This window comes from Protopterus annectens, chromosome 17.part0 (assembly GCF_019279795.1).
Source record: "Protopterus annectens isolate FY-2018-M chromosome 17.part0, PAN1.0, whole genome shotgun sequence".
Classification (NCBI taxonomy): Eukaryota; Metazoa; Chordata; order Ceratodontiformes; family Protopteridae; genus Protopterus; species Protopterus annectens.
The window spans coordinates 549,507,822-549,524,040 of record NC_056751.1 but is presented as its reverse complement, the minus strand read 5'-3'; the positions used below and the strand labels follow the sequence as shown (position 1 = coordinate 549,524,040).

The window sequence follows — 16,219 nt, the reverse complement described above, 5'->3', positions numbered from 1 at the left end:
TGTGGCATCATTCTTGGTGAGGGTAAGATGCTGCTCAGGGTCAGGGTCATATCAGCCTGGGCTACATAATCAGAGAGCTCCTCTATGTCTCTTTTCATGTAGTCCAGGGAGGTACGTCTCAGGTCATTCACACCGGCATGGACAATGACTGAGTCATATTTGTACTTGCTTTGGAGTGACCTGAGTGCTTGTGTTATGTGGCGGATTCTAGCACCCAACAGGCAGCTTACTGTAACCTTTTCCTTGTTCAGTCTGGTGAGAGTGACATCAGTGTGTCTGACTATGGAGTCACCTATTACAAGTGTATCAGGCATGTTGTTTGGCCTTAAGGGCTGTGACTGTTTGGCACACTGACTTTGTGAACTATGTGTTGCATGTGCTATGTTTTGAGGTAGTGGTTGCTTGGGTGTCTGCTTTGGAGGCCTCTGTTGTTTTGGTAGGTTTTAATTAGAGCCTCTGGGAATGTTTTTGTGTGTTTATGTGTTTGGTTTGCAGTTGTGATAGGTCTATGTGAGACTGGGTTTGTGGTGTGTGTGGTTACCTTCTCCTCCTGATTGTTTTTGCCAGTACTGAGTTCAGAGAGCTCAGCCTCCAGTTTGGCTAAATAGTTGCATCTTTCACATATATTTGTATTTGTTGGGGGGAGGAGGGGGTTGTCTGTCTACATGAGGCAGGTGTAACATTGCCTCAAGATTCCCAGATTCAACATGTTGTAGCTGGCCTTAGAGGATTTTATGTGTGGCCATATTTTTTTACCATAATACTGATCAGTGATTGCTTCCCTTTTTGAGTTTTGCTCTATCATGTAGTAGCTTCCTCCTTCTCTTGCGTGGTTTGGTAATGGCTGTGGTCCACCAGGCCTGATGCCTGCATGTATGGGATTGGGTCTTGGTTTTATTTGGGATTGCATAATCCATGCATTCCTGAATGTGTTCATAGAATGCATTTATAAAGGGTTCTGAGGTCTGGCCCATATTTTCCACAGGCACAAGGCCTTTAATGGATTCCACCTCAGTTTGGAGGAGTGCAACATTTGCTTTACACATGTTTTTCACTGTGGTTTTCTGCCCAGGGACTGCGGTCAGGATGTGAATATCCAGTGAGATTACTCTATGGTCTGATCTTACCAGTGAGGGATACACTTCTCATCTTGGGCATAGAGTACCCATGTTGCTGATTATCACATCCAGTATGCTTACCCCTCTTGTGGGAGTGGTAAGTTGTTCCATAGCATTTTGGTTTATGAATTCTAGGAACCTTTGGCCTAGGGTGTTGGAGCTAGAATAATGCTCCCAGTCTATGTTTGAGTATTTTCAGTTGCCCAATATAATGTTGTTTGGAGACCTTGATATTTTCATGTGTTCTGAGGTAGGCCAAGTGCGGTTCCTGGAGTTAGGAGGGTGGTCTGTAGCAGGCTACTAACTGGGAGGCAGTTTTAGCCACTGTTACTTGCCCATGGATAGTCCATGCTGCTTCTTGCTGAGGCACCAACCTGGGGGTGTGGTTATCCTTGACAATTATTGATAGTCACCCTCCTTTTGTAGTTTGTTCCATGTTTTGGGGCTGTAAAGCATGGTATGAGATGTAACCTGGTAGTGTTTGGGTGCTCTTGTGAGCCTTGACCCAGGTTTCTGTTACAGAACAGATATCAACATTCTCCATGCTGAGGAGAGTTTGGACTGCATGCATTTTGCAGTTTAGACTTCTGGCATTGGGTAGCATTACTTCTAGGTTCTTATCCCTTGTGATACCTATGGAGGTGGGTTTGTGTTTTGAGCCTTACCTATTCAAGGCATGGTGGGGGTGACAACAGCCTTTGCCAGTATCCAAAAGGCCAGGGGTGATAGGTGCAAGCCATCCATAGCAGGTGGAGCATCGTGCCTTGCTCAGCATGTCATCCCAGGCTGACAGGCATTGTATCCCCTTTGACTAAAAGCAATACTTAAGCCAATTATTGTAACTGATCATCTTGTCTTCATATTGTGGCATCATGCTTGGTGAGGGTGGAATGTTAGTCAGGGTCATCAAGTTTGCATATACTATATGGTGTTACATTGCTTAACACATGGCAATCATGCCTCAGGCGGTGCTGCAGGGCTGTCTATGTTGGATGCACATACTACACTCCCTGTACATGTTTGAAAGCAGGTTGTGTCAACTTAGGCATCCCTTTTACTATATGTGTGAGTCAGAGAGAGGTATCATTTCCAGGGTTCCTACTGAGCCAGTGTATGTGCTATGCATTGCCTCTTTGCCAAGGCCAAGGCATACTGGGCACGCCTCCTTCTGCCTACTGGGGCAGGCTCAGGTTGTTCCTCCTCCGAGTCACGCTCTGCCTGTGATGGCCTTGGCAATGGTGGGGGGCTGTTTGGCCCAGCCCTATGCTGTTCCTGCTGCAGCTGTTTTCACAGAATCATATTATGTAGCATAGCACATACCATGACAATTTGGGTACATGTAGTTGGTGAGTACTGCAAGGCTCCACCAGATGTGTCCAGGCACCGGAACCATGACTTGAGCAACCCAAACACATGCTCAATTACATTTCGTGTTTGTGCATGTGCCTCATTATGGCATTTTTGTTCAGGTGTGTGTGCATTTCAGATGGGTGTCATCAGCCATGGCTCCAGTGCGTAGCCAGCATCGCCCACTAAGTGACCATGTGGGATGTCCCCATTGGCAAATGTCTGGTACAGCTGTGTCAAATGCCAGATATGGGAATCATGGTAGCTTCCAGGGCAGCCAGCACACACATTCATTATTATGCCGTGGGCATCACACATGACCTGGCAGTTGATGGAGGGGAAGCCCTTGTGGTTAATGTAGGCCCTACCCCGCTCACCAGCTGGTGCTTTGATGCGTATATGCGTGCAGTCTATTGCACCCACTACCTCAGGGTATTCCACTATTTGCTGGAAGAGACGCATATTGCTGGCCAATACCTCACGGGAATTGGGGAAATATACATAATCACTGACATGTGCTGACATGGCATCCAGGAACTGGTGCAGTACCCTGGATGCTGATGCCTGTGATATCCCCATCATATCAACAGTTGGTCTCTGGAAGGTACCAGTTGCTAGTATTCTTAGGCCAACACATACCTTGGTTTCCACTCTATCTTACTCTCGCCTCCCAGCACGCACACGTGCACATGCACACCCAGCAAGAAACTTTGGTGTTATCCATAGTGTACACCTTCCATTTCTTGGCTTTCCCATGCCTACTTGTTGACACTCCTCTTTCCATGATGTGTGACTGACATCTTTCACATGCCACTGTGCTCCAACGAGCTTCATTTCTTTCATACATACCCCCCTGTGATGTCACCTATCTCCTACTATGTTACTCCCCCTTATCCTACTCCTACACTCCAGGGAATGTGCTCATTTGCTATGTGACAGTGCGATTCACTATCCTACCACTTATTTACATAGGATTGCCTACTAATGCTTAGTTACATGTCTTACACTCAGCTTCCCCCCTTAGCAACCCCTACTCGGTGGCCATGTTGTTTTCAGCCTGCTATTCCCTTACATTGTAAATTCATGCTTTGCATAAAACCCACATTTGTGGGTTTTAAATTTTTATTTTCTGTTTTTATAGCAGCCCATTTGCAGTGCTGTGCTACGTTTAAACATCGATCCGAAAAAAAAAATTTTTATTTCATTTTTGCATCGGGGTACGTTGCCATTGGCCACAAATTGGGCCATTGGCATGCTGCCTGGAACATATGCAACCTTTATTTGGAGCTGACAAGGCTCCATTGTGTTATTTTCAGAATGGTACTCAGTTGTCAACTGAGTACATTACTGCAGATAGCACGGCTCTTACACGGGCAGGTTTCTGCTTCCTGGATTGTGAAATTACCTCATTTGCATGCCTTTCGGCTGCAAGTGAGGTAATTAGCATATCCACACCCTGTCTGTGTAGGAGCCGTTTTAGGTGCTCTCTTACATGCAAATACAGGCTGTTCCTGGATAGCGATGGCTGCATGGAGTCTTACACTACTCTTAGACTGCGTGCAAGCCATCGTGAATCCTGCCCAAAGTGTCATTTGGGGAACATTGTAGCTTGATTGTCACTGTTATTGATGGTTTTATATTGAACATGTTTTGGTAGTTTATTTTAATTTATTTATTTTTTGTAAGTAATTGCATTTTGATGGTTTTGTCTTTTTTTGAATTGATACAGACCCACATTAATATATAGCTTGTGTTATTTGTGAAGTTCAAATGTTTTCTTGTTTACTGCCTGATGTACATAATTCTAAATATCACATTATAAAATACAGTTACTTTGCTCTGCTTTCCCCAATTACCTAATACTTGTTCGTTTAAATCTGCTATCATTTTCTGTTCTGGGCTGATACATTTTTAGTCTGCATTCTAAATGTGATATTCTTTATTATCCAGCCCATAACAAGACCATCCGATTCAAGCATACTTTTGAGCAATTCGGGATTTAGGTCAGGTTGAATTGTAATGTCAGGGACGGGCTCCATCTTAGCCCAGAAAGGACAGCAGTGTTCAGTGATAATTTGGAAAGGTACATCCCAAAGAATGTGCCAAGGAGGATGCTGAGATCAGATGGGAACTGAATGAATTCTTAACCATAAGGGGTTCAACCAACTGGTATAGGATTGTATCAGAATGGATAGAGCTCTGGATGTGGACTTCAGCAAGGCAGATGGCACCATGAAAGTCCAGATGAAGGTGCCAGTTGCCATCAGTGGTCATGCCACTGAGTATTTAAGACTATGGGGGGGGGGGGGTAAAAATGCAAAAACAAACAAATGCAATTGTATCAGAATGGATAGAGCTCTGGATGTGGACTTCAGCAAGGCAGATGGCACCATGAAAGTCCAGATGAAGGTGCCAGTTGCCATCAGTGGTCATGCCACTGAGTATTTAAGACTATTGGGGGGGAGGGTAAAAATGCAAAAACAAATAAATGCAATCTGAGGGTCATGTTGCTGAATGCTAGAAGTCTAAGTCTCAAGATGCACTCACTCAAAGCTCTCCTCAAAATGGAAAATGTTAACATCTGTGCTGTAACAGAGACCTGGTTTAAAGAGACAGAAAGCACCCCTGCACTCCTAGGCTACAACTCATTCCATACCTTTTGGCCCTAGAATACAGCCGGAAGCTCCAAAGGCGGTAGTGTCTCCATATTCTTAAAGGATACGCACAGCTCTAGACTGGCAGCCCAGCATAATGCATCTGAGATAATTCAGGTAAAACTAACATTAGGTAAGATGGTGATACAAGTCATAGCCTGATACAGAACCCCAAACATATCCCTAGACTCTAACTTCAACTTCCTAAGTATCCTGGAATCTATCAAGGTCCAACCCAATACTCTCATACTGGGTGACTTCAACTACCCCTCCAACAACTGGGAGAACTATTCAAGTACCAATGTACAGGCCCAACGCTTTCTGGAATTTATCAGTTACAATGCCCTGGACCAGTTCATTCGGACCCCCACTAGAGGAAGCAACATCCTCGACCTGGTTATCACCAACATGGGAGACCATTGCTTCACATCTATAGTCAATTCTTCCCTGGTTAAACCTGACCACAAACTGATCACCATGGAAATCTCCATCTCACCTACACCCCCTGCTAAGGTGACCACCCTGAAAAACTTCCTAAAGCCAATTTTGGGCTATTAAAAACAGAGCTGGCTAACTTCCTGGCACCCATGCCAATGGAAAATAGCTGTATGACTGCAGAATCATACATCAATGCACTGTATGAGCATGTACACAAATGCATGAACCTTGCCATACCAAATAGAACTAAGACGCTCTCCTCCAAAAAAAGGAAGCCAATCTGGTGCTCTCCAGCCATCAATAAAATCTACAACAGAAGGAAGAAACTGCTGCAGAAAAAAATGAAGTCACAAGACTGGAAATTCTCCCTTATCAGTCTCAACAAAAAGCCGAGATCCCTTATTAAATTGTCTAAAGAGAGCTATGAAGACAGAATTGCAGCTGACACCAAAAACAACCACAAAGCCTTCCATAGATATATCAAAAACCTCAAAGGCAATTCCCAGATTTGCTCTGAGTTATTGCACAATGGCACCTCCCATACTGAGCCAACAGATATAGCCAACATACTGGAAGACAGATTCAGTGCCAACTTTATTCCCCCCAGGACCCTATCACAATACCAGAAGAAAGCCTGGTACCCACCATTTCTGCGGCACAGGTAAAAGCTGCATTGCCCAAAGCCAAGAATACATATCCCTGGCTGCATCCTACATGAGCTACAAAACGAAACGGTGCCACATCTGTGTGCCCTGTTCAATCACAGCCTTACCTCAGGCTATGACTCCAATGAATGATGCACTGCTACAGTCATCCCGCTCCATAAAGGGGGAGCAGCTACAGACCCTGGGAACTATTGCCGCATTAGCCTGACGAGTTTGGTATGCAAAGCTATAGAGCGCATCATCATGGACCTGCTTAACAAAGATATAGGCTGCTTAACAAAGATATAGGCAATCTCCAAACTCTTGACCCCATGCAGTTTGGCTTTGTCAAGGGGAGATCCTGCCTGCTGAACTTGGCTGACTTCTTCGAGGCAGTCACCAAGGCTGTGGATGATGGTAAGGCAGTGCATACAGCCTACATCTACTTGGCCAAGGCCTTTGATACCATTCCCCACTCAGGTATCATTGATAAACTCACCAAACTAGGCATCAATCCTTACATGACTAGGTGGGTTGGAAATTAACTCACAGATGGGACTCACAGAGTGAAAGTTGCAGATTCCAAGTCAGACTGTCAACCAGCCACGAGTGGAGTCCTACAGGGCTTAGTCCTGGGCCCTCTCCTGTTTGGCATCTACTTCTCAGAAGTCCAGGCCAACACAGAAGGACTCTGGCTGACCAAGTTCACTGATGACTGCAAGCTAGGAGTCATTATTAACTCCCCAAGTGATGCAGACATCCTACAAAAGGGCCTCTCTGAGACCAATGACTGGTGTCGGAACCATGGCCTGAAGCTTAACGCCAAAAAATGCGTTATCATCCCCTTTGGAAAAAATTCAGTTCCCAAAAATTACCACGTTGATGGGAGCCCACTGAAGGGTCTAGATTACCAGATCGAATGTTTAGGTTTTCCAATACCTAAACATTGAACTGGTAATAGAGAAATCTAAAAACTGTGAATGGCTGCTTTCACGCAGGGAAAGAATTCCCTTAACCGTAAAAAAAAACCCAAAAACTTTTAAGCCCAAATGAAGCGGGAGGGACCTTGCTCCCCCCCAACTAAATATACCAACTCTGAGATTGCTCTACATTGGACAAAAGGGCAAAATCTGCATAACAGCCAAGGGAATTCTTTCCCTACGTGAAAGCGGCCATTCATGGTTTTTGGATTTGGATTTGGATATTACCAGTTTGATGTTTAGGTATTTGAAAACCTAAACATTTGATCTGGTAATGTAGACCACCCACTGAACACTGAAGGGCCATAAGAGATTTGGGCACCCAGGTTGACAGCTACCTCACCTTCAATCCCCACATTGCCACTGTGGTCAGAATGTCCTTCTACATGGCACATCTTATAACCAAAGGTTTCGCATCCAGGAAGAAAGAGGTGTTCGTCATCCCTCTCTACTCATCCCTCATGAGACCAATCATTGAATATAATGCCCCATTTGGCATGTACCTGACCAGACACCTACAACAGCAGGAGAGACCACAAAAGTACATCACAAAAAGGATCCTAGACCTTAAACACATGTCCTACATGGACAGACTCAAAAAACTTCAGATATTCTCAGTCTCTTATCAGCTACTTAGAGGTGATCTCTGCTTGACTTACAATGCCATGTCTGACCCAGCCCTACTTGATACCTAAAGAAATCCCAATCCCCCTGTGCCACACGCTCCAGAGATCACAACCTCATTACCGCAATTAACAGAACATGCTGGAGGGACAGGTTCATCTCCCAAAGGCTGCCCCTACTCTGGAATATACTTCCCATTCATGTCAAGCAGAGCACCTCATTGGCCCTTTTCAAGAGAAATCTTGACGAGTGGATGGGTAACAGAAAGTTCACTCCAGGGATCATTCCAGTTGCCCTGCTGGATGGAGGCACTGTGAACTAACATTGGGTGGCACAGTGCCTGGGCAAATTTTTTTGGGCTAGGCTTGTAAAGGCTCCAGGGCCATTAGCCTAGTACACACCTATGAACCAATGGGGTAGGATATGATACAAGTGTATTGTTCTGAGCTGGAGGCCGCAGACCAAAAACCAAGTTCGGTAACTGAGGAAAAAACTAAAGGAGTAAATATGATATGGGAATGGGTCATGGATGGGGGTATTTTGGGTCAACAGTTAGACAAAGAGTTAAAAGGGCAAAAATAGAGGAAGGCCAAGCTGGCAGCAAAGGAATACAAAGCTTGCAATCAGGCAATGAAAGGAAAGGGGAGTTAAAGAATATGGAAATTGGGGGGGGTGGAGAAGGCATAGTACAAGGAGGCTAGCAGGATGAGAACAAGGGTGGACAGGAAACAAGGTCTTTTTAGGTGTGGAGGAAGGGAGATGCAGATTTGGCCAGGCTGAACAAAAATGGGACAAAGAACACAGAAGACTGCAAAGAAGCTGAAATGAGAAGTTTACTACATTCTTCACAAAGTTAAGCAAAGGGAGGGACTTAGAGCAGAGCGTTGAGAGGAGTGGGCAGACAGCAGGATTGAGAAAAAGGAGATGGAGAGGTGACTATCTTTAGGAACAAGGATAACATGATCTACTTTCCAGAGTTCTTAGGAATCTCACCAGTGTGCTGGCAGATCCTTTGATGGAGTTCTTCTAGAACATTAGTGAGTGTAGAAGTGCTTGAGAACTGGTGCTATTGATGGAGCTCTTCTAGAACATTAGCCAGTGTAGAAATGCTTTAGAACTGGTGGACACCATGAGTAGTACCTTTGTATAAGACAGGCGAGTAGTAACACTCTACGTATCTATAGCTTAACAGCAGTGCCAAGAACAGTCATAACAAGAAATCTTGAGAGGAAGTTTGGGTATGCTTCTGGAAGATACCAGTCTCCAGGAAAGGAATCAACATAGGTTCATGGTCAGCAGCAGCTGTCTATCAATCTCGAACCAGTGATATGACTATATCATGGCTGATCTTGACAGGGAAGTTTATCAGTAGGCCATCATCCACCTGGAGTTCATTAAGGCCTTTGCCTCAGTCCCATACAGGTTGCAAAACCACTCAGGGAAGGCTAGACAAGTGAGTGGACAGGTGATCATTGAAGTTCAATGTAAACTAATGTAAAGTACCAATGGACCAATGCCACCCTATTGTGAATGTGTCAGCTTTGGTGGTGGTGGTGGTGGGGGGGGGTCAATGGTAAGAAAGCAGGAAAATGTACTGGCAGTATCGGTAACACTCATATAGGATCACCAGGAGCACAATGAGAGGGCAGTGGCAGCTAAAAATTAGAATGCTGGGGACCTGTCCACTTGGGGGGGATAAACTCCAGAAGCAAAGGGGTAATGTTTCTACTTTACAGGGCCATGGTCAGATCACATCCTGAGTATAGAGTACAATTCTGGAAGCCTTCTAATAAAATCCACATCATGCTGCTTGGAGGAGGAGGAATGCTAACAGAAAGGTGTGCGATACAGATGAATATAAGCTGAACGTGTTCTGTCCAGAGGTTAAAAGAAATTGCAAAACATGATACTGATACAGAAGATATGCAGATGACATGTGCATCGTCTTCCTGTGGACAGAGTATGGGACAGGGGTCACAGGCAGCAAACTGTAGGGAATAACTACTTCATGGAGTTTAGCATTCAAGAGGGGAATAGAACACATGGAACAAAGGTGAGCAGAAGACATAGACTAGAAAGAGAATGAGTGCTAAATGCAGTTAGTGGCAGACCAGATGAGTTTTAATGTCACCTTTTGTTATTAAACAAATGGAAAATAATGGTGTTCAGTCGAGTGTCTTGCTCTGAGCAATAGGTAATTTATGCCACTGATTACAGTTTTTAATGTAAATATACATTAATAATCATGTTTATTTGAGGCCCTGGGAGCCAGTATTCTGAACTTTTTCAAAAACAGCAGTTTGTACTTAAGAAATATTAACAAAAATTAAAACAAAGATTTTTCCCCCCTTCCACCCTTACTCATGGGTACTAACAGCAATCCTAGCTCTAACCCCTACCCCAGTTCCAATCCTACACATTAGGTTAGTAAATACCCTTTCCCTAACAATACCACTAAACAAGACGCAGACATATATGCATTCACACGCATATGGCAGGGCTAGCCACCCTGCAATTTAAACCTTGAATCTAGATGATTGTCACTGATGAAGTAACATCCCGACCCCATGTGCAAAAATGGGAAAAAGAGGTTGTGGATGGGTGAATGGGTGGATGGACATACATGTGCACACTTCATACATATCAGTACCCAAGTATACTAAAGTATCTATTTCTTTCCCTAGCCCTTACTCAACACCTTAATCATATACACACACACACACACACACACACACACACACACACACACACACACACACACACACACACACACTCACACCTGAAGTCCAAACCTTCAGCATTACTACCTATGTTCACTTACTTTACACACTTTGACTACTCCCACACTCAACAATATGAACATTTGACCAGTCCTGACACTAGAAAATCCATTGGCCAGTGGTAATTTTAGCCAAATGTAATGCATCTATATATAAATATACAATATACATACACACACACACACACACACATATATATATATATATATATATATACATATATATATAGATATAGATATAGATATATCTATAATATATATATATATATATATATATATATATATATATATATATATATATATATATATAAAAAAAATCTGCATATTCTTGAAATATCCCAAAGCAGCCATAGTCGTTTGGCATAATTTCAATGTCAAAACATTGAAAAATGCTGTTGACACTACATTACAGATGTATCAAGAAATTGCCTCTGCAGATGCAAACTTTTAATTTTTAAATACGCAAAAAATCACTGCACCCCCTGCTACTTGTATATTCTAACTCTGAGATCACACAAACATGAGGTAAGGGCAAATTTCCCAAGTCCCTGGATTTGTGCAATCTGACACACCTGCCAATCAGCTTCCAAGTCAACCATATATGATCGACTATGCAGCTGTCAATCTAACACATGATCGACCTTTCCATAAATATACATACATATACAGATAGGGAGTCTTTCTGGTGATCTTCACATTATCACATTATATTGCTAGTTCATTTCATCAGATGCAATTTCACTAATGAAAGAACTAAATAAACAAAGAACATACTTGCTCTTGAGCGAATTTAATGAATTGCTAAATGCCATTCTATGTACACTGCTAAAGGGTGGCACATATTGTAGGTTTAACAAGAACCGGAGACAGTGTTATAAAAAAAAATTGACATTTTTTCCACTGTTTTACAACCTTGGAGTTGGAATATTTAAACTAGCAAAGCTATGTGGGGTTTCAGGGGGTGGGGAGGCTTGCTTCTTGCAAAAACACTGATATATATTGTTTCTCTCCATTTGACGACTTCAGTCAGTCTGTCAGTTTAATAGAGTGCTTTATGATGTACTGAACTATTGATGTAGAGCAGAACAAATTCAATATAGTTCATAGGTGTGTGTGAGTATGCAACTGTGTGTGTTTATATGACCTACATGAATTACAGGCAGCTGACAAAACAGCATTTGTCAGAATCACATGATGAGTCTGAAACTAACTGGTAGATAACATGCAGATTGAAAAATTATATTGTATAACAATTAGTGGACAACAGAAAGCTGAAAACTATTTTAGCAGAATGTCAAGTTCCTCCTATACCCCTTACTTAAATATACTAACTGTTGTTTAAGAAGAGAGAAAGAAAAAATACCACACACAGTGCAGAAATGGGGGAAAACAAGCAATGATTTCTTATAGGTAATGCCGATCACCATGCTCACAATCATCCAGGTAAACACCTTAATACACTACTACAGCTACTTATTTTTACCTTATTATAACAAAACACTGTCTAACAATAGCATATTGTGACGAATGCGTTGGAGCCATATCATCACTCAATTAACTGTTAGCTTTGCCACGTAATTTCAGTAACTTGAGATGCTTAAAAATTCTGCTTGGCAAATAGCTGAAAATCTGTAAACATTGCTATATGATAAATTAAAGAACCCAGTGACTTGCTTGTTTGTTCATGTGAATTATGATTCCATAAAGTCAAACACTTTTCCAGTGATTAATCCTACTTTCCTATCTGTGAAACAGCAAAGTTAAGTGCATAAAATAAAAATTACTCCTTTTTGCTGCTGCAGAACTTGTTTTAAGAGTTGTTTGCAGGGAAGGATCAGTCCCCATGCAACCTCTTCACAGGGAATTGCATCTCCATACTTCTTAATTTTAGTCTAACTCAGATTACACAGCAGTGGGTAAATTTGATAATTCCTAATCCCCACTGTAATGCAATATCTCTTCTTTTCTTCTGTGTTTTACTGAACATTTTACTAAAGACACAGGTTGTCCTTTAGTTGACATAAAGGACCTTCAACCACTTCACCTGTTTCCACATAATGTATCTATCTATATGTGTGTGCTGTGTGTCAGTGTTCTTTATATACCCAAATTCTTAAGATTGTTTAGGTTAAGCAATGAAAATTGCATATTTCAGAATATCTCAGAACTCAAGTCCTTAAAAATAAGATCACAGAGCTTTTAGTGGCATACAAAACAGAGAAAGGTAAAACACAGATGTGCTAAACACTTATTTGGCTTTTCCATGAAACAGCTTCCGCTGGAAATGCTAACAAGGTGTCGGTCAACAAAGGTTTCATATAAATATGTTCTGACAATATTAAACAGTGGCTGCCATGTCATGGAGGATGCGATAATAGCAAGGTTATAAATACTGTTGCTGCTCACCTGCAGTAAAATCCAAGTAATCTGCCATTATGTCAGACTAGAATACGGTACATAGAGATATGGTGTAGGACCTGATTACCAAATTGATTTCATACCTCCCAAGCAAATGTGCATTTGGAATTAATGGTTGCTTCAGGCAGGACTCTCAGAAGAGCTATAAAGAGGTAACCCAAGGCTGAAGTTCTTTAGACTAATCTCTAAATCATCATAAAAATTAGAAGATTAAATCATTTTTACAATATTTGCAAACATTTCTGTCACTTATACTTGCTTGAAACAGAATATAAATAGAGACAGCGGTGAGAGATAAAAAGGAGGAATTCCCAAACTAGAACAGAGCAACAATGCAAACGTGCACATTCCTACAGTAAAGAAGCAGGTGAACTCAAGCGATTATGTAATTCAGAGACAGGAGAAAACACCCTCAAGGGAAAGGAGAGACAGAGGAAAAAAAAAGAACAGAAGTGACTTCAGCTACTACGACAGCCATGTGCAAATTAAGGGAAACACTAATTAAAGAGACAGTATCCTTTTTTGTGGTCTTACATCTGAAACAATATGTTCTCATTTTTGTGCCTGTACTTTAATAAGTATGGCCCCTTGCAACTAGAATTGGAGAGAAATAAATAAATAACTCCTAATTCCATGACAATTTCTTTTAATCTTTAAAGGAAGGGTATTCACAAGAAACAGTAATGAACTCCTTTATTCTGCTATTACGTCAGGTCAGATTAAACTGACCGAGTACTATATATAGCAAATTTAAACTGATTTATTTCATCACTGACACATATGTGGTATGTTATATTCAAAAGCTGACATATTTAGTTATTAAAAAATCATACCATGGCACCAGCTTTGGATGAAAAGGAAATATATTTGTCCACTCCTTAAAATATACCATATTTATAATGGTAAATTAAATATGTGTTTATAGAAACTTTAAAATGTCCAACATAACAATGTTTAGTTTTTCAGTACTGCTTTTACATTATAGTTTATCAGACAGAAGTGTTTTTTTTTTTTAATATAATCTTTGTCAGTAATTGAAAATATTTAGCTTTTACTTTCTCAAAATTCAATGGTGGCTATTTTTGAGATATTTAGTTTTCAGATTTTATTTTCTGTGGTTACATTTATTTTACATTTATTAATAGAAGATATACAATGTAACTATTACCTGAGCTGCAAAGTACTAAATAATCATAAAGATGGGCAAAGCAAATAAAATTGCTTTCTATCTGATTTATATACTTACTGCTTAGTAAGACAAATAATTTCCCCTTTTCTTTAAATGTAATGTTTAAAATGTGGTTATGTTTAGGTGGGCATATCAATTCCCCCTTTTAAATGTAATATTAAAATATGGATATTTTTAGTAAATGATAAAACAGGAATTTGCTTCTTGTAACATGATATTAAAGACTGCCTTACTGATGTCACCTCAAAGCTTAATATAAACGTTCTTATTTAAAAATCGTCTGTCATATTTATTAATGTCTTTGATCCTTTCTGAAGCTCAAACTTTTATTACTGCTTTTAACCTTAAAATATACCCATATGAATCAAAACACAATCCCTCCATCAAGTTTCAAAATTTAGTTAACAAGGGACAAGCATATTTTAAAAAAGGGATACTGTATCTTTAAGGTTATCAACAAGTGAGGAAGAGCATTGAAACAAGTACCTTTCTTCTCTGCTGAGTATGGGGCTGGCTTCAGAGATATCCAAGCTTTTACTGAACATAGCTTTACTACAATGGGGAAGAAGTGAACAAGAAAACAAGCAACAGTTACTACCCTGGAATACAGTGCACCTTGAGAAATGCTCTGATAGACACAAGCAACAAGCTAAACTACCTTTGTCACTAAATTGGGTATAATACCCTACAAATAAATATAAAAGGTTACAAAATGTAATCCCAAACACATACTGATTAGAATATAGGCAATGCATAAATGCAATCAATATTTTAGCATCATCTATGCAAATTATATCACCATTTTTTCTTATTAAAACACACACCAGTGTATATTCTGTTGTTCTGATGTCTTATTCAATAAACTACACCAATGTATCTTTTGATGTTCTGATGCTTCATTGATTAATTGGTTGGTGAAAGTGGATGTGAGAGTAGAAAGGCACAGGGTTGGTAACAGTACTCATTTACAAATTAAGCATAATGCCAGGGGAAGACAAATGACTTAAGCTGCGTTGTACAACTGTAAAACACATCATGCTGCAATTAAGAACTCAAAACACTTTACCTCATCCTAGGTGATACTTTAAGGAGGTATATGAAGTAAAATTACTTTCATAAGTCCGAGTGCTGATAATATTTTACACATTCATCCGAAAGCTTAATTCGTTTCTCATATCACCAGTTTTTCCATGCATATCGTTTGCCTACAATATACATAAAGGTATATTCCAAGCAGTTCTCATTATTGTAGGTTCTACTCTCAAACTGGTAAGGACTCTCTGTTTTTATAATGATTTGCTACCAGACTGCATCATTGTCTTATTTGACAATACAAAATCGGATTATTTTCTTTATAGATTACAGCTATGCCAAATTAGTTTGTTGACATACAGCACAGTTAACACTAGTGACACTTACTGGTCAAAGATTTCTTGTGATTTAATCCAATGCATTGGAACTCTGCCGTGAATTGTGCTAGGCTGAGTATTTGGAATTAAGGGTAGCACAGATGAAAATGTCACACACTTCATGATATCAGTTAAGTTAAATTAATCTAATGGGAAAAGTAAAGGTTCCAAACTGTAACAGTTGCTCAGATGTTATAGATGTTACTTCAGTAACCCAAGTAAAGATGTAGCATTAATGCTAGAAACTGTTGAAAGGGCATTAACTTAGAACATTTTCTGCAGTGTTTTAGCTGATATTTCATACTTTAGTTATGAAGACATTTTAAATTATAATTCCATGCAATTTAATGGGATATTTAGTAATCATTCTATAGTTAAAATAAAACCCTGACAAAAATGCACAAATGCAAGAACTTCGGATATGAATGTTTCCCCAAGGGGAGCTTGCCTGAAGAAGCTGTCGTTTCTCAAAGTATAAGTAGTCCCATCTGATCCTTCCCTGTCAAAATCCATCAAATATTTAGAAAGATAATTCCATCGGTGAAATACTTACTCTGAATAACTGTGGAATAAATGCAGCCATGGTGGGTCAATGAAAACATGAAGACTACAAAGCAAG

General features: G+C 40.6%; 1 protein-coding gene across 10 annotated transcripts in view; it reads right to left on the bottom strand.

The window, feature by feature from the left end:
- The window catches only part of BRSK2 (BR serine/threonine kinase 2), a 2,790,504-nt gene that overhangs the window by 484,355 nt on the left and 2,289,930 nt on the right, over window positions 1–16,219 (bottom strand). For 7 of the 10 annotated variants that reach the window (XM_044059311.1, XM_044059313.1, XM_044059318.1 and 4 more), the window contains exon 13: window positions 14,678–14,743. The exons of the other annotated variants lie outside the window; for them this stretch is intronic. In XM_044059311.1, coding sequence (XP_043915246.1) covers window positions 14,678–14,743 — 66 coding nt within the window. The remainder of the gene's footprint in view (window positions 1–14,677; window positions 14,744–16,219) is intronic. 10 annotated transcript variants of the gene reach the window in all.